Source organism: Centrocercus urophasianus, unplaced genomic scaffold (genome assembly GCF_019232065.1).
Source record: "Centrocercus urophasianus isolate 14NV4802_14NV808 unplaced genomic scaffold, USGS_Curo_1.0 seq_11, whole genome shotgun sequence".
Taxonomy (NCBI): Eukaryota; Metazoa; Chordata; class Aves; order Galliformes; family Phasianidae; genus Centrocercus; species Centrocercus urophasianus.
Genome location: NW_024884253.1, coordinates 44444598 through 44469522, shown reverse-complemented (window position 1 = coordinate 44469522; position 24925 = coordinate 44444598). Strand labels below are relative to the sequence as shown.

The window sequence follows — 24925 nt, the reverse complement described above, 5'->3', positions numbered from 1 at the left end:
GCACAGTTTGTAACTGATGGTAAGAGCCATTTGGCATCAAAACTGCCCCATCTAGGCCTACATTCCTGGTGACCACCATGTCACCTTTGAACAGAGTACAAATTTGTTAGCAAGAAAGAGGCTGAAGTCCATCCAACCATTACTTTACTAATTAAACAGTGAAAACATTTGATTTGTTAAGGAAATCCTTCAGATTACAGTGGGCCTAAACACAAATGCCTCAGACCTATCCAGCCATAATCTTAGCAGGGATCGGAGGTACCCTGAAGCAAACTAAGCCCATGCTGTCAGAGACAAAACATAGCCAGGAGGAACATTCACATGGAGCTGAGCCTCTGCCTCAACTAAGATTTAAAAATGCATCACAAAGCATTGTGTTATAGAAATTGTATTGGAGAGCTGAAAAGTACTGTCAGAAAGAATTAGCTGAAGCATTATAATTACAATTTTTTTTTTCCAGTAGCTGGCATAGAGTGTGGTTTTTATGGTGACATAGACTAAACTGGTTGAGGTAAATCTAAGGCTCCCCAACTTTGTTTTAACCCACTCAAAAGGCATTAATGCATACAGTGATCTATCTTTCCATATTGATTTTTAGTTTACATTAACTAACAGCCAACAGCATTACATAACCTTGACCTAGGGAGACAGCGTGGAAGCAGCCTAGGAGCAATGAGAAGATCAGTGCAGGGCATAGCTGCCATCCTCCCTCTCTGTTGGATAATGCTCCAGCCTGAGTTTCAAAGTGCACAATGAGAGTGCATAGCACAACTAAATGTGAAAGGCTTTGTTGAAAATCAGGTTTGATGTTGATACATATTTTCAAAACCAGGTATACTAAATATAATACTGTATTTCACAAGCTTTTCCAAGTGTTTCCAAAATTTTCAAAGAACAAGAACGTGTTCACGTTCACAAGTAACTTGGTACAGCCGTGCAAGAGGTAGTGCAAGGCACTTACATCATCATCAAATACAAATTGAGTTTCATTTTGATTTAGCCTGGTCACATGGCCCAAGCATACCCAACCTGCACGTGGTTCAAAGTTGTCCAGAAGAATAGCCAGATGTCTGATCCCTGTTTGGTTTGAAGCACAATTATTGCACACATAAAACACAGCTTCTAGTTTCACTTTTTACAGAAACAATCTAGGTTGTGTGCAAGCAGAAATGACTGGGGTGCTTCTTTCAAATCCACACTACCAATCTGAACTAAAACACAGATACACTCACAGCCACATTCCACCTTCCAGTGAAAGCTCCCCATGGGAACCCAATGCCCAGTAAAAATTCCAGTGTTAACTTTTAATAACTGTAAAATTTAGTAATTAGACACCAATTCTGCCTTGAAAGGTGGAGCTTACCTGCCGAGGCTGGTTAACTTTTGCTCCTGAAGAAAGCAGCAATCGGATGACATCCAGATAGCCTCCTTGAGCTGCCAAGAAAATTGCAGAAGCTCCATCCTAAGAACAAATACCTCCAGCTTACACTGTGTTGCAATGAAATAATTTTTTAATTAAAAAAAAACCAAGTATGTTCTCCCTTCTAATCCATTATGCACTGGAACATCATATATACAGCTAAGCTCAAGAAACAATGTCTAAAATCACAAGTCTTGTTCAACCAGGCTGGATGGGACTTTGAGCAACCTGGTCTAGAGGGAGACATCCCGGCCTACAGCAGGGGAATTGGAGCTAGGTGATCTTAAAGGTCACTTCCAATCCAAACCATTCTGTGATTCTATGATAACAAACTATAGTAGTAATTTCTTTCAGCATGCATAAATACCAGCTGCCATTGTGTATCATACTGAGCATTAAATCCTGGGTCTGGAATACCAAACATCTTGTTTATCACCAAGGTATAACTTCATAACTAGAAATCCATTCGTATTTAGCAAAATGTTTTTATTTAGGTTCACTTAATTTTCTGTGCCTATACAGAAGTGCTCTGCCACACAGATGCACATGGTGAAAACATGTCCAAGTACTTTGCAGAGCTGAAGACTTTAGCACTGAAGCCTGCCCTTTGGACTGAAGGAGTGAGTACAGTTCTACATTGCTGTGACACGCCAGCAACTACCATGCTGCTGCTCTGGCACATCTTGCAGAAGAGACTGACTCTGTAGATAAGCATGTAAAAGTAACACATGCAAGACAGGGTATCTCCTAGCCTATCAGAAACCATCATTTCCCTATGGAAGGCTTGTGAAAGAATTAACTAATTTGGGATTTATTTTTCCTTACCATGTCTTTCACATGGAGATATCAGCATTAGAAAATGCACAACGGTTGGATTCACATCAGATTTTTTCCACAAGAAAAAAATTATGAAGTTTTATATATATATATATATATATTTAATGAAAAATATTCAAACTACACTGAAATCCATCCAAAGGACTAGAAGGCAACACATTGCATTTTGAGCATTCTAGGACAAGTATTCCCAGAAAGTGGGATGTTCTGGTTTAAGTAGAGCCATGAGTGAACACCCCACCATGTCTCAAATGTACAGGTGTATATCTTATGGGCACCTCCTGTTTGTATTTTTCCAGAATACAGGGCATTTTGGCAGAAACCCATTTTCAACGTTGTTGGTATATCACCAGGTTGGAATGAATGCTGTTATCTGCTTACACATACTGTTGAGGTCCTCCTCTTACAAAACCCAGGCCCGAAGCATGAGCTGAATAGAGAGCCCAAGAATGGGAGGTAAAAATTTTGATCTTGATTTCCTGACAACTGCCCTGGTAAAGAAGAGAGATATCTGCTGGTACTGCAGATGAATATTTGCCCCTGGGTCCTCTAGGAGGCTGTTTTCTTCGACTGCTTTGCAAATACATGAAATAGGGTGATGATATTGGGTGCTTTGCAAGGCTTCCTCAAGAGGCACATATAGCAAGGACACATCCATTTAGAAAGTTTACAAGGTTGTGTAATATTAAATGAGATCTTAATTATAGCATCAACCAAGATAGAGAGCTTTGGTTTGCCTATCATTCAACCATTTTTTAAAATTAATTATTTGGTTTCTGTACTTGATTTGAATAGATGCTGCAACAAGCTGCTTAGAGGCCATTAAATATTTCTGCAACTGATATTGTTTAGTTATTCTCTTGTCTTCTCCTCTACTCCTCACATGAGTCAACTTAAAATTAAAACATCTATCTTGATCATCTGAGGGAGGACTGCCCAAGAGCATGCTCAAAATCCTTCTCCTCTGGCTGCCTGCCATTAAAACTGCCAGCCAGATACTGCTGCACAAAAGCTGCTTGGCAATGTCCCAGAAAAGGAGCCAGGTTAACATTCATTTTTAAGAGATTGCGTTCTTATTTTTGAGGCAGCTGTTACTGACCAGTTTTGCTTAATGACTGAAAGTCATAGAAACACATCTCTAAATCTGAATGCAAAAATTTCTCATTCCTAGGAGAGGCAATAAGGAAGTCATTTTACTGCCCGTAAAGTATCTGCAGGTGTGATAGTATTGCTATTTTTAACCAGGTGGAAAGTCCTGGGATTACCAAGCACAGCATGACAAACTGCCTGTAGATTAGAAAGGCTGTTGCTACTTGACAGCAGTGACAATGGAACACCCGTCTTTATAAATATGGGGTGGTGGCCTCACAGAGCTGGGGACTCCTTGTGCAACCAGCACATGGCCCCTGGCATCTTGGTGACTTCTGTCGTCACCAGCCCTCAGACTGACAGCATCCTGCAAATCCCATAGGAATGGCTGAAAAACTCTGTATATTCACAGTGAACAAATTGTTCTTTGTCAGCCTTGTCTTCTACCCTGGAGTAGGAGAGAGAGGCGGGAAGCAAAGAGAAAACCTGCCACTCCTTTCTGTTGAATGCTGAAAAGTTCAAATTATTTGAGTTTCTGTTGAAGTAAATTAATACTTCACTGGCTCAATCTAGCTTTCTGAAAAGCCAACTAAACACTGTTAGTTCAGTCATTTTAACATTCTTTCCCAAAAGAACTGACAAACTAGAGATGCAAAGATACCAAATAACATCTTTTTAACTGATACTTAAGGAAAAAAACACAAAACAACTGATTTAAAGACAACGTAATTTCTGCACTTCTTGGCAGAAAACTGATGAACTGATTCTCAAATACCCCAGTGGGCTTATAGTTATTCAACTTCTATCTGCAATGTAAACCTGATGTGACAGAAAACGACATTTTGAGCTTTTGTTCAATAGTAAGAGACATCACAAATCTGATGCAGATTTGAACTCAGCCTTCATGCAGACAATGAACCGAAAGGAAGCTAAATCATCTTTTCTTGTTTTTGTAGCACTTTTCCCAAAATAACACAAAGCAGACAGTTAACAAAAAAAATCACAACTTAGAGCAACAGAGAACTGAAAAACCACAATGTTTGGCAAATGCTTCTCTTTGCTGGAGCTAGAGTATCTGCTGCTGTCCAACCAACAGCACATTTGTTCCATCCACAGTATTATCAGTATTACCCATGTCAAGTAACTCACATAAAGTTGATCGTGAATGTTGGCACCATGTTTCAACAGAGTTTCCACTACCTTTGCATGCCCGTACTGACAAGCAGCTAGAAGAGCAGTACCTCCATCCTGTGAACAAAATGAAGAAAGGGTACAGAAGGTTGAAAAAGAAGATGCTGGACTGAACTTCACCTTACAGCATAAGCAAATTTTAAGGCTTGCTTTTCAGAGTTTGGCACACAATACACCCTTTACCTGCTCCAGAAGCTACCAATCATCTTCTCTTCTTTGACCAGAACTTCATGCCCTGTCATGTTTTGCCTTTCAGCTGCTGATTGTTGGCCTGAAGGAGAGTAGGGAGGATGCATCTAAAAGCGTGCTAGCTAAATGTGGAGGCTTGTATCAAATCAAATCCATAATCATCAGTGATATCCCCAATACTTTTCTGTGGCAGTTACACTAAAGGTAGGCCTAGGTGCGCTCATTGAGTCTGGCCTGCACAGCTGATTCCACAGGAGACATCTGGGTTGAAAAATGCCCCATTGTTGCTGGCTGACAACTCCAAGACAGAGGAAACAGTGGAGACACAAATGCAGGGGTCGCCATGTCCTGGTGAATGCGCTCAAAAATTGCCATCATTTCTGACATTGGTATGGAGAGGTTCTTTATCTTCTGCCTGGGACGGCAACATGGATGATGCACACCCCACATCGTTTGATACCAAACATTTCCTCTTTCCTTCCTTAATTTTTCCCAGTCTCAAGCTGCTCTTCCACAAAGCATTTCAAACAAATGGCTTCCACAGCTGTTATTAATGTGGGCAAAATATTGTATTTTCCCTCAGCCTTGTTCTCTGAAACAGTTCCAAAGTCTTGTCTGAAACTTTCCACATGGATAGATAGCCAGCAAGAGAAATTACACCTGAATGGCTGAATGATTTTTTTATAATAGGATGTGCCAATCAAACTTATTAATCTATGGTGCTATTTCATGCCTATAACTCTTGTGAAAACTCAAGGTCTGACATGGCTGAAATAATCCACAGAGACTGTCTGTAACTACTCTTAAAGTCTCTTACCTTTCCCCCATGCAATATTAAAAAGCAAGCAAGGCATCGCTGTCAGCAAAGTCACAGATGTGAAACCATTATGTGACAATTTAAGAATTGCATATTAATTCTGGGATATTTAAGTAAATATAAGCAGACAACCTGGTCAGTGAAGTTAATTTGCTCTGTAGCTACAGTGAGTCTCTAGATTTCCTGTCATATTAATAGGAACTGCTGGAACAAAACATGAAAGCAACCACAATAGTTCCCGGATTGAAGCAATAACAACAACGAAAAACAACAGAAGAATACACACAAAAAAACCCCTACCTCTACAAACTTGAAAACAATAGCAAAAGCTAGTAGCTTCATGAAACCTATTTCCTATCTACAACCAGCTGAAAGCCATTTTGCTTGAGTATTGAGTTGCCAGATCAAAGGACTTCAAATGGAAAAAAAAAAATAACACGGATATTTTAAAGAACTTTCCCTGAAGGAAACTGTACCTCTCCATGTTGGTAAGCTAAGAAAAACTGAGCTATCAAGAGTGGTCGTCCTCTGTAGAGATGTAGGGAAGGATGACTTACGAGAAGCTTAAAAATATTGAGGCTCCCCATTTGTAAAGAAGTGGACGCATTCCTATGCATATGGGAGTAGTTTGTTTATTGCTTTATGACCTGCTTATTGCTTTATGACTTGTTTTTCATTTTCCAAAACCCTTGTGTTCTCCACAAACTGTTATTTTAAGAAGATGGTTTGCTTATTGACATAATTTCTGGAGGCAACCAACTGACAGATCCCAAACAAAGAGCCCTAACCACAGTCAGCACAGCAAAGCATAAGCAATGTGTCTGGAGCAGAACTGTGTGATCCCATGTTGGAGATGTCACAGCTTTCACACAGCTGGAAGTACCACTATGATAAACAGCAGCAGGTCTCGCTCCAAGAAAGGAAACTGTGGACAGGAATCCTTTACGCAGAAAGCACCTTATGGAAGACAGCATTCAGTTAAATCAAGGAACTCACAATGTTTGATAAAATGCTACAAAGTTCCACATTTTTTAATAGAAAAAAAAATCATCTTCCAACTTCTATTGAGCTTTCATCTTGCTTTCCCTTATACTTTCTTCCCCTTTGGCCAGCACAAGAGCCTTTTCTCCAGAAAATTCTGTCTGGAGAGCCAACTGTTTTATAGGCTACAGGGAAAGTAGATGGAAGGATGTAAAAAAAAGAAGTAAATGCCTGAGTTTTAAAATCCCTTGCAGCCATGTGATTCCCGCTTTATTTTTTTTGGCCTCAGCTGAAACAAAATGCTGAAGCAACATCCTTGATACTGGCAAGCCTCTTGGAAACTCCGAGCAGGGCAGAAAGTGGAAGCAGGGACATGTGAGCAATCACAGAGGCACTTCTAGGGCAATAATTGCTCTGTAGAGGAGGTTAACAGGCAATAGCACTGAGAGAAAGCGCTCAGCCTTGTGCTCATTTGCTGCTCATACCCTGTTGTTTTGACACAGTGTAGCTTCCAATAATCCTTCACTGCAGACCATTCCAGCAAGCTGGGAACTCAGAGAGGAGCCGTCCTCTCAGCTATCTCTGCCATTCTTTTCTTGAAATAGTTTTATCTTATCCCTACCTTGTTCTCCCTACTGGCAGTGCATACATTAGCTGCCAGTCTCCCACATAAGCACTTGGACAGCATCCAATAAGAACATGCTATCTGGGATGTACCTCTCCATTTGCCTACCTCTTCCTTTACCTCTGTCATCATCGCTTGCAAGTACCTTAGAAGTACACAGTGTTTTACTTTCTCTGAAATGCACTACAAGGGAGGGAAATTGGTTTTCTGCCATTACTACCTACTGAAAAATAGTCTCCAACACACTGTGTGACTTGCAGCATTGCTCAGAAAATATGCCATCGTGGAAACCACACACATGCTCATAACATGTCACAGACTAAGAAAAAAAATAAATCTCTAATCCTTATTTCTAGGGATGTTCACTTTGCCTGTGTTGTGGTTTAACTCGGCAGGTGGCTGAGCACCACAAAGTTGTTTGCTCACTCCTCACTTCTCAGTGGGTTGTGGAGAGACGAGTGCAACTCATCAGTTGAGATAAAACTATTTACTAAGATAAAGAAAAGGAAAAGAATTATACTTATGACCACATACACATATATATGAATGTATATAGAAAAGTGATGCACAAGCAATTGCTCACCCCTCCCATATCGATGCCTATCTAGCCCTCCATGCAGTGGAAGAGTGCAAGATGCACTCCTGCTCTCTCCAAAAGTCCTTCTGCTTGATGTCGTATGGTATGGAGTATCCTTTTAGCCAGTTTAAGCCTGTTGTCCTAGCTCTGTTCCCTCCCAGCAGCTTGGGCCCTTTGCTGAGAACTTGGCTCTGTACACTGCTTAGTAGAAACTGTAAACATCGGTGTGTTATCAACATTGTTTCTTTTCTAGAACCAAAACATGGCATCATAGCAGACACTCTGAAGAAAAATTTATACCAGTTGATACCAGACAGACTGTCACAGTAAATATCAACTCAAATGATACAAAGCGTAACAAGAATTCTTGTATTAAGTTTGTTCTCCTGAACTCTCGCATATAAGTAACAAATGTAATTAAAATTTATAGAGAATTTCATTGCAAAGAAGACAGTGGGGTTTGCATTGCCTTGTTTTAAAGTGTCTATTTCCTAAGTTACCTTTAATCTCTGATCGTATTTTAATTCCACATCTTCATTTATAATAGAAAGTCTTTTTGTAAATCGATGAATTTTGCAACGTCCTTTGAAAGGGGATCCAGGCAGGATCCTCATCTTTTCCAGCGCTGCTCCCAGCTGAGTGCTTCAATCAGAAAATGCCTTATCTCTGACTTAGAAAGGCATATTTTGTTAGCTTTTTCATCTCTGGGATTTGGAGGGTGGGATAGAGAAGCCTGTTATCTTAGTAACCCATTAACAGAAAAAAAAAAAAAAAATTGATGTAATAATTTCAAGCTATGGAATTCATACTATTAAATCAGAAAATTGGACACCAACAACAAAACAATCCAAAAAACCAATGGGAAATGCATGCCGTCAATGCAGTATGTTATCAATGGTGCCTCAAATAGAACTGCATTTGTCCAGTAGTGGAAGGAATCAGGAGGGACTGAATGCAGAAAGATTTTCCCGTCATTTGAATCTTTGCACCTTTTTATCTGTCTCAGTGACTCACAAATTTGTTTTGCATTCCTCAAAGCAGATCACATTATTGTCATGAAGGATCAGATGATTGCAAGCCTGCTGTTCATCTTGTGGGCCAAGTCTCGACTTGTTTACAAACACCTAGTTCACAACAAGCCTGTGCAAAGGCTTGTTGAAGATGTGACTGTCCCTATGCACATAATAAGGTACTGAGTCTCTGCTTTCCATCCTTTCCTGCATTTGCTGCATTCCCTCCCTCAGAAAAAGCACCGCCCACCTTTATGCTTTGACCCAAAGAGTAGTCCAGGCTTTTTGTGGCTGGGACACATTTTCTCCTTCAGTAGGGTTTTTGTGGCCTGACTACAGGTCAGATGGTTCAAAGAACAGTGTAAATTAATTCACTCAATTGTATACAGCTGAATGTGAGAAAAGAATATTTTTCTGAATCTTGCTAACTTTACATATGCTTCATCCTGACTCTTGCTACCCTCATGTGATGCTTCACCCCACAATAAGACTAAGAAGCAAAACGTATTTTAACATGCAGCTTTCTCCAACAAATGAGGCTACCCAACCCTTTGAAATCCATTGCAACCTCCTATGGTGCTAAGTTCTAATACTGTACTCCACATTGTGTTAAATCACAATTTCATTCATGTTTTTAATTTTACTGATTGATGCTTCTGCTGTGGTCATGATGTTCCTTATCATAGGCTGCCAAAACACAGTGTAAAACTCACTGGCAAATAAACTTCTAGCTTTGCTTTGGAGTTAGAGAAGCAAAGAAACAATGCCTACATCACTCTGCAGTCACTGTCCCAAGTTCTGTCTAGACAATAAGATGACAAAAAAAAAAATAAAATTCCAATCTAGCATAATTCTCTGCAGTACCAGAAACAATGCTCACTGTACTGTACAGACATGCATGACCACAAAAACCTTTATGTTTTTGATCAGTAATATCTGCTACAATTCCTAGAGCTTGAAGAGTTCCCAGTGATGTTCCATCAGTTCTCCTTGTATTTAAAGCCTATGTTTTAAGGGATTCTGAAAAGTAGGTATGGGTTGAGATAGCTACGACGACAACATCTTGAAAAAATGGTTGTTGTTGAGTAAAGAGCTATTTTTCTTCAAATACATGTCACTACAGATGCCAAGTTAAGTGACTGGTAGTGTCCTCCCCAGATTATGGAAATGAAGAATTTCAGCTACATCAGCCCCAGTGCTCTGAAATGTGGCCACCACATCAAGGGCAAGAATGCTTCATGAAAATCTGGTGCTTTTGACTCTGCTTGCTGAAAGCAGAATGTCAGTACTGCCTTGAGCAAAGAAACTGAGTTGATGTACTGTGGCCAGCATACCTGCTCTTAATGCCATTTATTCTGTGAGAGATGATGAACCAGACCCAAGCTCTTTCAGTTACTTTAAATTTTGAAAAAGGGCCAGCCTGAACAACAACAACAACAAATAGACATTATAAAGTGTATTTCATCTTCCTGTCACAGATGGCTAAATGGTAATTTAGGGAGAACTAAAACCATTATATTCTTATGTCTGTTACGGTGGTATGCAAAGACTTGCCAAATTTCTGTATGCGCAAGCGGAGTAAATATACACCTAAAATAGGATCCTACCTGACATGTACAAAGAGATCCCTTCTTCTCGTGTTGCAGAATGTCTTAAGAGGAAAGATTGATCTCACCATCAGTGGACTGATCTCTGACCAAATTATGCCATTAAGTCCAAGTAGCATAAGTAAATATTTTCACAAGTTAATATTTTCAAAACACATTGTACTACTCACACTATTCAGAAAATGTTCAAGTGAGGAAATCTTTTTTATCATCTTGCTACTGCTAGAATACATTTCAAACGAAGAAGAAACAACACCCTTGACAGTTAGAATGTAACAGCACACAAAACCAGACTCTTCATCTCACCTTATTCTTAAATTCAGTGGAGGCTCCAAATTCAAAGAGAAGCTTCACCACATCATTGTGGCCTTGCTGTGCAGCAAAGAACAGAGCAGTTGCACCTGACTGCGCGGATTAATAATAATAATAAAAAAAGGATTAATAAAAACCACAAACACATAACATGCTTGACCACAGTACACATTTCAGATTAAAACTTATTAAGCATAATCAATGGAACATCATATGAAAGGATACGATGATTTTGAGGGCTCCAGAGGACACAAAGTATCTTAGGTGAGGGGTCAGTTTTCTTCTCATTGCACTGAGATAACTGGTTAGCATCACATACTGAATCATAGGATCATAGAATATCCTGGGTTGAAAAGGACCACAATGATCATCAACTCCCCTGCTATGTGCAGGGTCGCCAATCAGCAGACCAGGCTGCCCAGAGCCACATCCAGCCTGGCCTTGAATGCCTCCAGGGATGGGGCATCCACAGCCTTCTTGGGCAACCTGTTCCAGTGCAACACCACCCTCTGTGTGAAAATCTTCCTCCTAATATCTAACCTAAACCTTCCCTGTCTCAGTTTAAAACCATTCTCCCTTGTCCTACCACTATCCACCCTCGTAAACAGTCATTCCCCCTCTTGTTTATATGCTACCTTCAAATATTGGTATGCTACAATGAGGTCTCCTTGAAGCCTTTTCTTCTCCAAGCCAAACAATCTTGTTTATGCTTGGAGAATCACAATAAAGTTATGCTTTTGTGCAGAGTTTCTCTTACACACTTCTCAGGATTCATCTACCTCTCTTCAGTCTTTAGACAAGGAAAGAAAGCCCAGAGGTAGAAAACAGCAGTGTCACACAGGAGACGAACAGCCATTTGAAACCAAGCCCTCTACCACCTGTCACTACAGTCAGATAAACAGGAACACGGGATGAACTTAAATCTAGGTGTGGAAAGACCACAGGAGTTATTCAGCATATCAGAGCTCCACTTTGCTTCACTATGCACTAGCATAACATTATTTCTCTTGGCATGTCATCCTTTTCTTTTGGATGAATATCTTCCCATCCAGCTAAGCAGCCTTCAAGCAGCCTTCAAGCCAGCCCTGTTGCTCCTACTTTCCCTTAGCCTTGATAGAGAAATGAAAGTGAAAACTTTATACTTGTTGTATATGATACTGTCATTGACATTTTCCTGAATAAATCACGAAAAAAAATGACTTTGGAAGATTTTAAAGGCTGGACAGAAGGGAAAAGTTGTAAAGAGGAAAGAGAAGCATGCTTTCAAAATTTTGAGCTTTCTCATCACACGCTAAAGGTGCAGGAAAATAGAACTAAAGATGAAATTCTCCAGTGCCAAAGACTTCTGTGATAATAGCACATGACCCATAAAGACCAGTTTAGAGCCCCCTCTCACATGCTTATCTATAGGGCTCCCCTTTCCATGAGGTTCATAACAATTTTGGGGTACAAGAGCACTGGTTTGAGTATGTAGATTTACTTTCAGATTAGTGCCCTTGGTTTTCAGGGCTTAAATTTAATCTATTTTCTTTCCTCTCAGCAACAGAATGATTCTGGAGGATTACAGTGTTTCTATTTTTATTGGCTTGCTGATTCAATATGTCCAGAGTGATACTCAACAGGAAGTCCATAAAACTGTCCACAACTTTTACTTTTGTTGCTGCTTTTCAAGCAGTGTTTATCTAAGGGAAAGTACATGTTTAAATACATGTTTTGTTAGGACAGGATACACTGAAAGATACTAGCAATCATAGTTAAAGCAAGCTTAGGCCAGTTAGTGCAAAGACATTAAACAGGGCATCATCAAGTTTAGCATTCACTGACTCAGTGACTTGAAGTCATCATCTCAAGATTAATGATCATGTTTCAGGTAACAAAGGAATACGAGAAACATTTGCTTGGGTTGTTAAAGTGATGAAAATACTGCTGTCTTGCTTTTCCTGCCATCTTCCCGTGTCACTGCATGTCCTCATCAAACTGCAATTCTTTTGGGACAAGTACAGCTCTCTTTGTTCCAGGGCACTGTGCTCTCTGTGTAGTCATCATGCAGGTCAGAATGGTTATAGGTACCCCTTAGTATTACTTGAGCAGAATACAAGAGAAAGACACTTTCACAAAACTAAGTGCTGATATTTTCCCTTCTGCAAACAAGCACATCGTGGTGTGAGAGATGTCTTGAATGCAAAGCAGACAGGCAGGATAGGGTATAGGTGATTCAGTGATGTAATATTTAGAGTTGGCTCAGAATGAGAGGCAGGAACTCCTGGGTATAACAAGTCAAAACAATGCCTGGGCTAGCAAGGGCACTCCATGTTAATGACCAAATTCTGCAAATCTTCTCCTTATCAAATTACATTGATGCTGTCTGAGATGTTGTAAATTACTGTGACAATGAGTAACATGATAAATGCATAAGTGATGTAACCTGAGGGTTACACCTGAGATATTACTGTTCCCCACCAACCTCACATGCTGCAAATTTTTAATGAATTGTTTGTAAATATGGCATCTCATTTTCTATTACAAGTTCCAGAAATCAGATTCCTTGATGTCCTTAGGAGAACAGACCCTGTTCATACACTGCACAGCAATTGCAGTTGGCAAAAAGCAGCAGACAACATATTTTATTACTTGCAGTAAATCAGTAGTCACTTAATCAATCCCTGTTTCAACGTAGAACTTCTCCTACCTCCCTCTGCAGGTTGATATCTGCTCCTTGCAACACCAATTCTCGTACACAGTCTACGTGACCGTAGTAAGATGCAACCATCAGAGCTGTTGTGCCAAGCTGGGAATAAAGAAAAATAGATCAGTATTTTCAGTAGACACCTCCAACAATAAATCAAGCTTTCTGAGAGAGTTGAATCAATAAAACAAGCTTTCTGAACAGCTGAAGGAAGCTTATGGTCAGTGCTCAGAGATCCTATTCATTCTTTTCCAGAAAGGGGGAGCAGTCTTTCACTGAACAGATTCTCAGACAGTTGAAAACTTTCTATCAAGAACACTTGGAAAATGAGTAATTAGCAAGTGTTAAAGCAAATAAATTACAGACTTGCCTGCAGTGCAAAGCCTGATCATTCAGTGGACATTTATCCAATGACTTTACATTACAGTCCTGAAACAAGTGTAATAAAAATATCAGTAATATTTTTGGCTTATACATTGCTTTTATCTGAAAATCTCAAAGATCTTTATATCCTTTCCAGAAGAATAACCTTAGATACAGGATGCAAGTGACTTATATGAGTTATTTAATTGTGAGTCATAGTCAGCATTATGACCCAAGTGTCTTGAATACTAATACCCTATCCAAATGACTACAGCAAATTCTTTCTCTCTCCATGACTCTTCACATTGCATCAGAGAACTTTCCAGACCAGAACAACACATCCATGTTTCTTCAATACCCCAGCAAGTCCACTGCTGCATTGACCGAAATAAGACTTATGTTACATGTGTATGGTGTACAGGCAACATAAAGACCACACATGAAAGTATAAAATGTATCAGTCTAAAATCTTCATATGTACCAATTCATTCTAAAGAAAAACATGTGTGATGTTGCAAAAAAGCAGCATACAGCCTTAACCATATTAAAATATTTTAGCAATATTTTAGTCTAGAAAATGTGTATGTCTGGCAGGATGACAGGATATTTTGCATCACACTGTAAAAATTCTTAATCAAAGTTTGTCTTATGTTGAGAAAAACTGAGCAGTAGCAGAACTTCTTTCTTTACGTCTATTTCTATCCTGCTTACTTCATGCATCCTTTCCTCCCTTGTCAGAATGACAAGCATCATCTTCAGAAGTATTGCATGACAAGTAATTGTCTACAGGGTAAAAATGAAATACAGATAAGTAAAAAATAGCTTAAAGCCAATGAGCTTAGAAAATCCTTGCACTTTGAATGCATTCAAAGTAAGAGAGGATGTGGCGGGTTCATGTTACTGGCTAGAAATTCACATTAAGGCTAGATTTACAGGCATGACTGCCTGTAATTTAGTTTCATCACCAATCAAAGAAAAACCGGGCACTTCTCAATCTTTATTTTCCCTGGCTTTCTGCGGTAGCTTGGCATAATCAAGTAACTGTCCATATGCTAAAGATATGCACATTATCTCTACTCTCAACCCATTTTAAATCTCAAAACTAGTTTCAACTCCTCCAATTACAGTAAGGAAAACCCCTCTAAATCTGTCAGTCGTAGAATCATAGAATCACAGAATGGCCTGGGTTGAAAAGGACCACAGTGATAATCTGATTTCAACCCCCCTGCTATGTGCAGGGTCACCAACCAGCAGACCAGGCTGCCCAGAGCCACATCCAGCCTGGCCTTGAATGCCTCCAGGGATGGGGCATCCACAGCCTCCTTGAGCAACCTGTTCCAGTGCATCACCACCCTCTGTGTGAAAAACTTCCTCCTAATACCTAGCCTAAACCTCTCCTGTCTCAGTTTAAAACCATTCCCCCATGTCCTATCATCATCAACCCACATAAAAAGTCGTAAAGATGTAAACAAGTCACGTATCTGTGCTTCTCTATACTGGGAAATCCTGCTGTCTCTTCATTCTGGGGTCAGTGTAGGGGATACTGGGGTAGGAGGAAGAAGAAGTTAAGAGGCCAACAGTTCTTCTGTCACCACCACAGGTTGTGTCTAGCTCAACACATTCATGTGAGGTGGGAATAGCTGCACATCAAGAATGACTTCTATGTTGCTTAAATGGAAACTGCGGTCCAGGGTTATTTTTCGAAAAGCTAATTACGAGGAGCTCTTTCAGCTGGCAGAATCATTGCTGCTAGGGCTTGGTTGAGTTGGCTCTTCAGAGTGATCTATTACCACAATGATATTTCCTTGCAAAGAGAAGCCTGGGGTGCTAGAATCTGTGTTTTTAATGTCAGTGCCACAAATAACTATGTAAGACACATTTTTGAGTGCTGGCAAATTCCTAACCCTTTGCTACTGATGTAAATCATCATGCTATTTTATCTTGAGTTTCAAACTTGCTTTCTGACAAGAAAAGGTTTTAAATCATGTCCAAGTGTCAAAAGACTCTCAATGTCTGAAGTCAGATCCCTGCCACACCCCTGTGCAGCAGGCTACAGAAAGCAAAGTAAAATCAGCGCTGTGGTTATATGTGCACTGTGTGCATACACTGTCTTTGCAGTCTACATCTACTCGCCCACTGTTCAGCAGCAGCTGGAGAAGAGCCAGGTTTCCTTTTCTTGCAGCCCAAAATGCAGCATTGGCAAGCGGTGTTTCTTTCTGGTGAAAATAAAAAGCAGAAACAAGAAAGATTTTGTAAGACGCATTGGACAAATACAAATATGTGTTGATAGTGTGCTGATCTTTTACAGCTAGAGCATAGGAGGAAGCTAACTTGATTTCGTTGTGCAGCTAAAGAGATTAGTCTCTCTGTGCTGCCTCATACTGTTTCATGTCTTCCCTGTGTCCATAGCAGCATGACTTCTAGCCTGCTCTGCACTTAGAGCTGATGATGCTAGTCCAGATCCCCAGGGAAACATCACAGAAAACAATGAACTGGACGGTCTCCTTCTGAGGCGGGGCTAACCACAGTTACAGAGGGTGAATCATGTCCTGCTGCAGGACATCTTCCTGCATTTCAGCCTTCTGCCACCTCTTTCCTTTCTGCATATAAAGTCCCAATACACAAAAAGTATTGTTCATGTATCTTCAATACTATTAGGTTTATCTCTTCCCGCAAGTAACACCCTGTAGCTGTGGGCTTAAGATATACCTGCTGGATGATGCTAGAAAATGAAGGCTAGATTCTTGCTGTATACAGACTTACAAATTCATTTACTATACATGCAGGACAAAAATATAAGGTAAAATTGGAAAACTGTGAAATCTTGATATCATGGACCAGTGTTAGACACACTGGTAGCTTTCTCAGTCCTACAAACAATGCCACAAACTGGCTTCTCCCTTGTATGAGTAAATTATTACCTCCCCAGCGTAGAAGAACAGCAAAAAAGGACACAGATTTTGCTTCCAACTTTCTGGTCTTATCCACCTGGGCAGCTGCCAAAACATCAGCCTGATGGATAAGCGATGTAGTGGCTGTAGTGCTCAGATGAACTAAAGCTGAGGTGGCAGTGGTACGTACATCCCAGGGCAGACTATGCCTCTCGTTTTTATGATGGCATAAAGGCCCAATATCACTAACAGTCTGGGAAAGTGTCATTTTACTGATAGTAATCTCAGGCAAAAGAGTGTCAATATAACTAAGTATCTTACTCTCCAATGAATCCTGCCCCCGAGATAACCCAAAGAGAGCAGAGTGGAGATAAAAGTCAGTCATTCTGCTACAAAATATTTGACATGTTTTCCCATATCTTAATGTTAATGCGCAAGAATAATGAGGTAGACAACCAGAAATGAATAATTTTTCTGGTTGTTACCAGCAGACACAAGATCAGTTATTTGTGAACCTATTATAGATCAGTCACACCGAGCATTTCTAGTTGGTTGCCATTTTAACACTCAGAGGCTTTACCAGACTGTTGAACAGGCTGCTGTGTGAGACAAGAGCTCTTAAATTTTATCCATTCAATAAATTTTAAGATCATTAAGATTAAGAATTTTAAGATTTTAAGATCATTAGCAGTATTTATTGTACCCACACCCGTAAGAGAAGGAGACTGAAAATTACAGAAGGAACAATGGGCTAAATTCTTATCTTCCTTTTACAGCTCATAAACTGCTTTTCTTCTTGTGAACTGCTAATAGTGTTGATTAAAAGGGAGCTTCCATTCTATACCCTCTTTGCTGGCAACTGGTCAGGAAGTAGTTTGTCCACCTTTCCCTTTACAACCACTAAAATTTTATGTAAAAACAGACAGGTGACCTAAGCACACAGTGGTCTATGTTATCCTTTTGCTCTAGTTTATTAGGCAGATATTTATTTATAAACATCACAGTCAGAAATATAGTTTTTATTCTTTCCACGTAATATTTATTACGTGGAAAACTATTGCAAAAGAACAAACTTTTTATCTCACAGAATGGGAAATCAAATTTTATTGCCTAACTCCATCCCTTAAAGTTTTGGAAAATTGCAGGGTATGATAATATATCCATAGATTTATTTTATCCAACTTGGTTGTCCATGAAAGGGCACAATAGCAATGTGATTTTGTTTTATTATACAATGCTTCTATAGATCAGGCATGACTATTCAGAAACTCTTCACCTGTTTTCATTAGCTTACATGAAGAGAGAAGAGAGCCAAGTTGCTAGAATCAACCCAGTCTGAAACCAGACATCCAGAGTTTTCAACCTGACAAATCATGAACCCCCGCCTCTTTATTACTTCTGATACCCCTAGAATAGTCCTCCAGCAAACGCATCCTCATACTTTGTATCAGATAAAAGGTAGGGAAGAAATCTCAAAAGCATCAAGGATACAAAAACAGGTTTTTCCCAGTAGTGCTTCTGACCCAATTTGGAATGACTGATATCAGTACTTCCCCTCGTGCCCCCACAGTGCTGGGGATTCCTTATTCAAAAGCTGTATATACAGAATACTCAGATCATCTATCAGCTATGCAGTGTTTAGATAGAAAAAGCAAATTAATCAGAGCTATTCTATCTATTCTATACGCTGAAATGAAAAGAATTTGCAAAATCATTTGAGCAACTTGGGAACTTTAAAGAGATGACCACAAGAAGTGCTATGCAGTGATTTTTATTCTGCCTTCAAACCAAAGATTTACAACTGTGTGCTCTTTACTTTCAGTTACTGGAAGCAATGTTGACATCACTAGAAGACACAATATGAAGTATTACCATGGGATTAATAATTTGATTAGCTGAATAACTTGTAAACAATGAGCTGGTTTTATACCAGGGGAAATGATATGACATAGACTGCTGTTGTCCAGTTAAGAATTCAGTCTTGTCATATCAGATACTTAAGGAGAAGTACTGTTGAATTTCAAGAGATTAACTGTTTAAAGTGTTGGTAAAAATCCCTGCCCTACCATTGCCTTGCTGTTTGCAAAGAAGCAGCAGCTCATAGTAGGGTAGGTAACAGCTATGGAAGAAGAGTGTAGTTCTTAAGCAATGAGTTTAGAGATGAAAGAAAAGAAAGAGACAAAGGAGAGGAGAAAGAGAACACTACTCAAGGACTGGTTCATCCTACTGTCAAAATACAAGAAAATACCATTTTCCCATTCAGTTTCCAAACCAGTCCAGATAGAAAGGAAGAGCTGAGAAAAAAGTTTTAAAGAAAAATAACTGGAAATCAGAATCAATTACAACATAATGGGAAATGCTAGTGGAACGTAAGAGGAAAGACAGAGGTCTTTATTAGATACTAATGCATCCTATACAAAGGGTCATGAGTAAAGAGAAAGGTAGTTGAAGGTACAGACATTAAGCTTAGGCAGGCAAAAGCACAGAGAACGTGGTCTAGAAGAGAGGATGTTGGTGTATATAGGCAATGAGAAAGGAATTTTGACTTGTGAGTAAGAAGGATAAGACAGAAAGCATCAGAAGACATCCACAATAGGAGATGTGTCAGACTCCTAGGTAAGCATACATACTCCTGAGAAGAAGAGAATACATCAAGTAAAAAGACAGAAAAGAGGGAGAAAGGAGGGGACTGCAGCTCTCCAGATGGAAAGGGAACAGGCAGTAAGCCACCTTCAGCAGGAGGAGACAGAACGTGGGCAATAGGGCATAGAAAGGAGCAGGTAGGGATGGACAGAGCGTACAAAGGTGGGTTCTGATGTGAAATGAAGGTGGGAACGACTCATGGAGACAGAGCAGAGGGACGAAAGAGACTAAAGATGTATGGGGCCAAAGAAGGACCAAAATTGGGGCAAACACTGAGATTTCAGCACTCTATGCAATGCAGATGCCATGCTCCCCCATATGTGGGCTTGAGCTGCAGGTGGGACCCACCTGTGGCATCGAGCAGCCCCAGCATAGGAATGATACAGTGACAGGTGGGAGGAGGCTCAGTGAGGAGAAAAGCAATGCAGCACAACCAACACGGCCAAGGGCTGGCACGGGGCTGCTGATCAATAAGAGAAGAGCGAATGCAGCATCCAGACAGTGCAGAATTGAGAAGATGTACATTTAGCATAAATGTTCTCTGTTACCAGCAGTTATTACTGCTCGCTGAGCTCTTTGCCAATTGATTTTACTAATCCTGTCCTCGGATTTAAAAACTTATTTTGGGCAACCTTTCGAATACGGCTGCTTTTGCATGGCTTTGGAGGAAGCACGCAAAGCGACGGGAATCACAGCGAATCATCAGTGGCCACCGCAGCGTGGGACGCAGAGCCACGGCCGAATGCCGCTCCCAACTATTACACAACCGATCTGAAAAGTCAGAGGGAAGCTCCGACCGCACCGAACCTGCGGCACAGACCCTAAGCGAACGGTTTATGTAACGCTAAACACGCATCCTTCTCGGGATGGCAGCTGCGGAAAGAGCCGGCTCCATCAGCAGCTACCGCAGGGCTGTTGGGGCACCCTACAGCCCGGGCAGGGCTCACAGACGCCGCCGTTTTGCTAAAATAAATAAAATCAAGCCCACAAATCTAAAGATACGAGAGGGCAAACAACGTGAAACACATCCACCCCTCCGTCCCCGCGCCCGGCTCACCTTGAAGGACATCCTGCGCACCGCCGGCCCCGCCCCGCACAGATCAGCGCCTCAGCTCCTCGGCCCGGGGCGGGGCGCGGCCCGGCGCCTCCCTCCTGACGGGAGCTGCTCGCGTCGGTCCCGATCGCAGCTATTAAATCGAGGGGTGCAGATCCCCCTCATCCCCTGCCCACCTCCGCAGCAGGGACAGCATCACCCGGCAGCTGGCTCAGAGCTGGAGACCGGGCCTGCACCTCGGTACCAGCAGTGAAACGGCCTCAGCCCGCAGCACAGCATCCCACCGCCAAGTTGCTGCTGTCCCAAGGGCACCTCCTGTACGTTCCTGTCTTTGCCCTTCACATCCAGGGGAAAAACAAACGAACAAATAAACAATAACCAAAAGCCAGCACTGTACGCTCAGCACCCTGCACATGATCATCCCATCATCCTGCACGCACCTCCACCAGTACCACTTGTATGGATGACGCTGCCTTCAGGAAGCCAGTGAATTCTTATTGGCTTAATTTTAATTCTGTGCCAGCACATGTCCTATTCTGCCTGGCTGCAGGTTTCACTCCAAGCCTGCATGATATAAAGTAGGCAAAGCGAGGCTTGCTGTGGTGGGGGATTCCTGAATGTCTTTGCTTTTGTTGGTTTAAACTGAGCCCTGGGGGATTTTCTTCTGTAGATGTGCACACATAAATCTCATTCACAAATTATGTGTGTGCATTGAGAGAAAATGTTTGCTGGAAGATCCAACTCATTTATTCCACAAATCTGCAAGCAGAGGATTTGCTGCAGATCTTTTTCCCGAGGCAAAATTCATCTGCGTATACAGTAAAATGAACTACAGAAAAGCAGATGAAAGCTGCTAATAGCGTGAGCTCACCTTAGACTGTATGGCCTGGGGTGAACCTAATACTAACCTCCTTTGCCCAGACGGTGGACTCACCCTCCTTGGAGGTGTTCCAGAACCCTGTGGATGTGGCACTGAGGGACTAGGTCAGTGGGCATGGTGGGGATGTGATGATGGGTTGGACTAGATGATCCTAGTGTTCTTTCCAACCTTAATGACTCTATAGCTCTGATTACTGAGTAGATCATACAAACGAAGTTGATCATTCTGATTGTTCCTGAAGCTTAACAATACTGAATGTGCTCAGTGGATTGCACAGTTAAGAGTCATCCTTGCTCTGATCCAGTTGCACAGCTGTGCTTGCCCATTGATAGAGGAAAATATTAGTAATCTGCACACACTCCCTGCCTCACCCCTGGAAAATCCCCATACTTATCCAGCCTATTATAACACGCCAACCATTTAGCATTCTTCAGCCAGTATTCTGACAAGGAAAAACAAAAAATTCTTTGGATGAATGACAAAATAGAAGACTAATGCAATACAAGCCTTTCCCACTCTCCCCCCCCCCACCCTTTGTACTTATTTTAAACATCAAGGAACAAATTGTGAAGTGCCTTTATTAACTGCCCACAAAATCTGAAACTACACCTATTTTCAGCTGTGTATGGTCTGTGATTAAAGCAGACACAATTACTGTATAAGAAGAAAAGTCTATGTAGAAAAATAAATCTATATTAATAATTAGGCAGTTAAAACAGTTATACACGTCCTCATTTCTACTCCTTTCTCTGATATTATCCTCACCTTTTCCCTGCTCTGCCAGGTTCTAAAGGTGGAGGTTTCATTCTAGTAGTGGCTTGGGATGTTCTGGTGAGTCGCCAACTGTCCTTCACTATGGGGAATATGATGTGCATGTTGGTGTCTGCTTACTCCTTCTAGGATCTGCACAGGGTCATCTGATATGTTTGCTTACATGCTTTTACACGTTGCTCTTTTTTCACTTGTCTATGTCATAGAATCACACAGAATCACAGAATTGCAAGGTCTGGAAGGGATTGCAAGGGATCACTGAGTTCAACCCCCTGCTAAAGCCTACAGTATGTCACACAGGCAGGTGTTCAGATGGATCTTGAATATCTCCATAGAAGGAGACTCCACAGCATCTCTGGGCAGCCTGTTCCAGTGCTCTATCACTCTTACCATAAACAAGTTCTTCCACATGCTTGTATGGAACTTCCTATGCTCAAGTTTTAGGCCATTGCTCTTCATCCTATTGCTACACACCACCAAGAAGAGCCTGGTCTCACTGATTCGCCTCCCACCTCCCTTTAGACATTTATAATCATTTATCAGATCTCCTCTCAGTCTTCTTTTCCCTGGGCTAAACAGACCTGAGTTACTCAATCTTTTCTCACATGGGAGATACTCCAGGACCTTTATCATCTTTGTGGCCCTCCACTGGTCTCCTTCTAGAGATCCTTGTCTTTTTAAAATAACTACCAAAGTCTAGGAGCGAAAGTATGCTATTAATTTCAAGTGAAATTGTTGTTCTTGCTCACAGTCTATGGACAAAATTTTCAGTAACATAACTTCAGGAAGATCTGATACTTGAGATACTACCATTAGAAAATCCTACCATGTGATGACAACTTGTAGAAACAATTGATAGGACTGAATCAAGTTCATTAATGTTGATACTCTTTTCCAGTATATTTGCACTTTCTTTAATGAGACTGATTGGAGGTTTTGGGAATGACTTGTGTGGGAATTCCTTAAGGAACATTACCTGGATTTGTTGAAATCTTTGTTGTACAAAAACCTATTTTAATTTCATAATGAAATACTGAAAAAAAATCAGAAAAAGTTAACCCAAATCGATTCGGAGGCTGTTCATCTTGCAATTACCAGTAACAAAATAGTCTTTAACTTGTACATAGCACTTTTTTATGCAAAGATCTTAAATTATTTTAAAACAGTCATACAAGTTGGGAGGCTTAATAAGAGAAACATTTTTTTCCCTAGATCATGTCAAAAGCTTGTAGAAAGATCCAAACTGGATTATGAGTTTGGCTGAAACAGTGTGTATTCCATGTAAAGTTTTGAAAGTTTACTTCTTGTTCAGTCCCAAAGTTGAACTCCAGCTGCACAGCATCCGCATGTCATCTCCACTGACACTAGAATAGGCTTCTTTACTAGAGTCCTTTCCTGTGTTAGAGATACAGATACCATGCTGCGTATCATTAAGAAACCTGTGTACTGTAAAGAAACCAGAAATTCACATCACAGCTCTTTAGCTATGATCCAGTATGAATTATACCTACATAATAAAGCAGGACAAGGTCTCTCATGAAGCGAGCATAGGACATATTTCACTTCTAGTACTTCACAGAAAGAACTGTGAACAGAAAATGTAATGACTAGAAGTTTCTGCCTCTTAAATAGTACTGCCCTTTCAGCAATACATTTTTCTACCTGCTCTGCTTTGTTCAGCAATTTGAGTTCCAGCTGCTCAGAGCTATATAACACAAACCCCTGCATGATACAGCAGCTGATTCTGACTAACATTTCATGAGATCTTTTCAAAGGCAGAATGCTGTTATTCTTCTAAACTTTGTTGTATATTTCACATTACCTGATTTTATTATTTTTAGCAGACCGAGAAATCTTGAAATTTGAATGTGCTGGAGATACCTGTGAAATACTCAAATTTTAGAAGAACCTAATAGAAACTTACTTCCTTACGGCATAAGGCGGGCATTATAAGCATCCTACAAATAAAGTGCTCCACAATAATGGGCTTGGTTTAAGTTTTTCTTGTTCAGACAAACACATTTAAACCATCATCAACAACTGAAACAGTCAATAAAATAATTTCCATCTGGCCTATTTTTTATATTGATTTCCCCTTTTCTAAACTGCAGTATAACCTGTTACGTGTGTTTTTTTTTCTTGCTGTTGTTTGTATAATATTTACAACAGTACAGGCCAATTCTGCTAAAACTTGTCATGTAAACAATATATTTTGAGTTACTCTTTACTTTAAGAAATACCTTTAGAAAGGAAGAGTGATACAAGAGAAATAGAAGAAACAACTCCAGAAACAAATTCCATAGCTTCTCAGGCAAACTAGGTTGAATATTTATGTATCCTACAAACCTTTTAAAAATAGCATGGAGAATTTACAAATCTGAACCCGAAAAAGGAAAAGTTTGTCTAATAATAGAATTAGTTTACCCAACATGTTCATAACTGTGTGCGTCCATCCTTTCAGGAATAAGCAATCTTGAATTTTCCTGTTAGCTCTGTGGTTCTTTTGCTTTTATGATTTTTTTATGACTATTCAATATCAAAATTTGCTGGTATAAGCCAGTGTAAGAACAACAAGATGCTAGAAATCACAAGTGCATTATTAAACTTTCTTCACGTGGACTTCCTAACTGATGTTAGAAGCTGGCATTTTACTTGAATACAAAATAATTTCCACAAATGTTCATTTGAGTATTTCAATACATTTGCTCTTTTATTTCCTCTTTCTCAGTTACTCACAGTAAATCAATGCTTTTAGTCACGAAGATTGTGACACATCGAAGAGCTCAATGAAAAGTCTACAACTATAAGCTAAGAGTAATTTTCAGTCCAGCATATGCACCAGTGTACCATTTTCCCTTTTGTGCAAATACATTTCAGCACTCAAGCAGCTGAGCTTAAACTTTACCTGTCTGTTAACATCTGTACAGGTATATTATTCCTTATTTTTTCATTCTTCCTCACTCAGTGTTGGAACTTTGCCTT

General features: G+C 40.4%; 1 protein-coding gene across 2 annotated transcripts in view; it reads right to left on the bottom strand.

The window, feature by feature from the left end:
• The window catches only part of ANKRD29 (ankyrin repeat domain 29), a 31787-nt gene extending 11426 nt beyond the window's left edge, over positions 1-20361 (bottom strand). Inside the window, exons 1-6 of one of the 2 annotated variants that reach the window (XM_042839711.1) lie at positions 20296-20361; positions 15810-15920; positions 13345-13443; positions 10650-10748; positions 4496-4594; positions 1364-1462 (exon numbers count right to left, since the gene is read on the bottom strand). In XM_042839711.1, the coding sequence (XP_042695645.1) occupies positions 1364-1462; positions 4496-4594; positions 10650-10748; positions 13345-13443; positions 15810-15920; positions 20296-20307 (519 nt within the window). In that variant the 5' untranslated portion in view covers positions 20308-20361. Of the gene's footprint in view, positions 1-1363; positions 1463-4495; positions 4595-10649; positions 10749-13344; positions 13444-14415; positions 14479-15809; positions 15921-20295 lie in introns of those variants that run through there. The other variant, XM_042839712.1, reaches the window with a different exon arrangement.
• Between the last annotated feature and the right edge of the window lie 4564 nt (positions 20362-24925).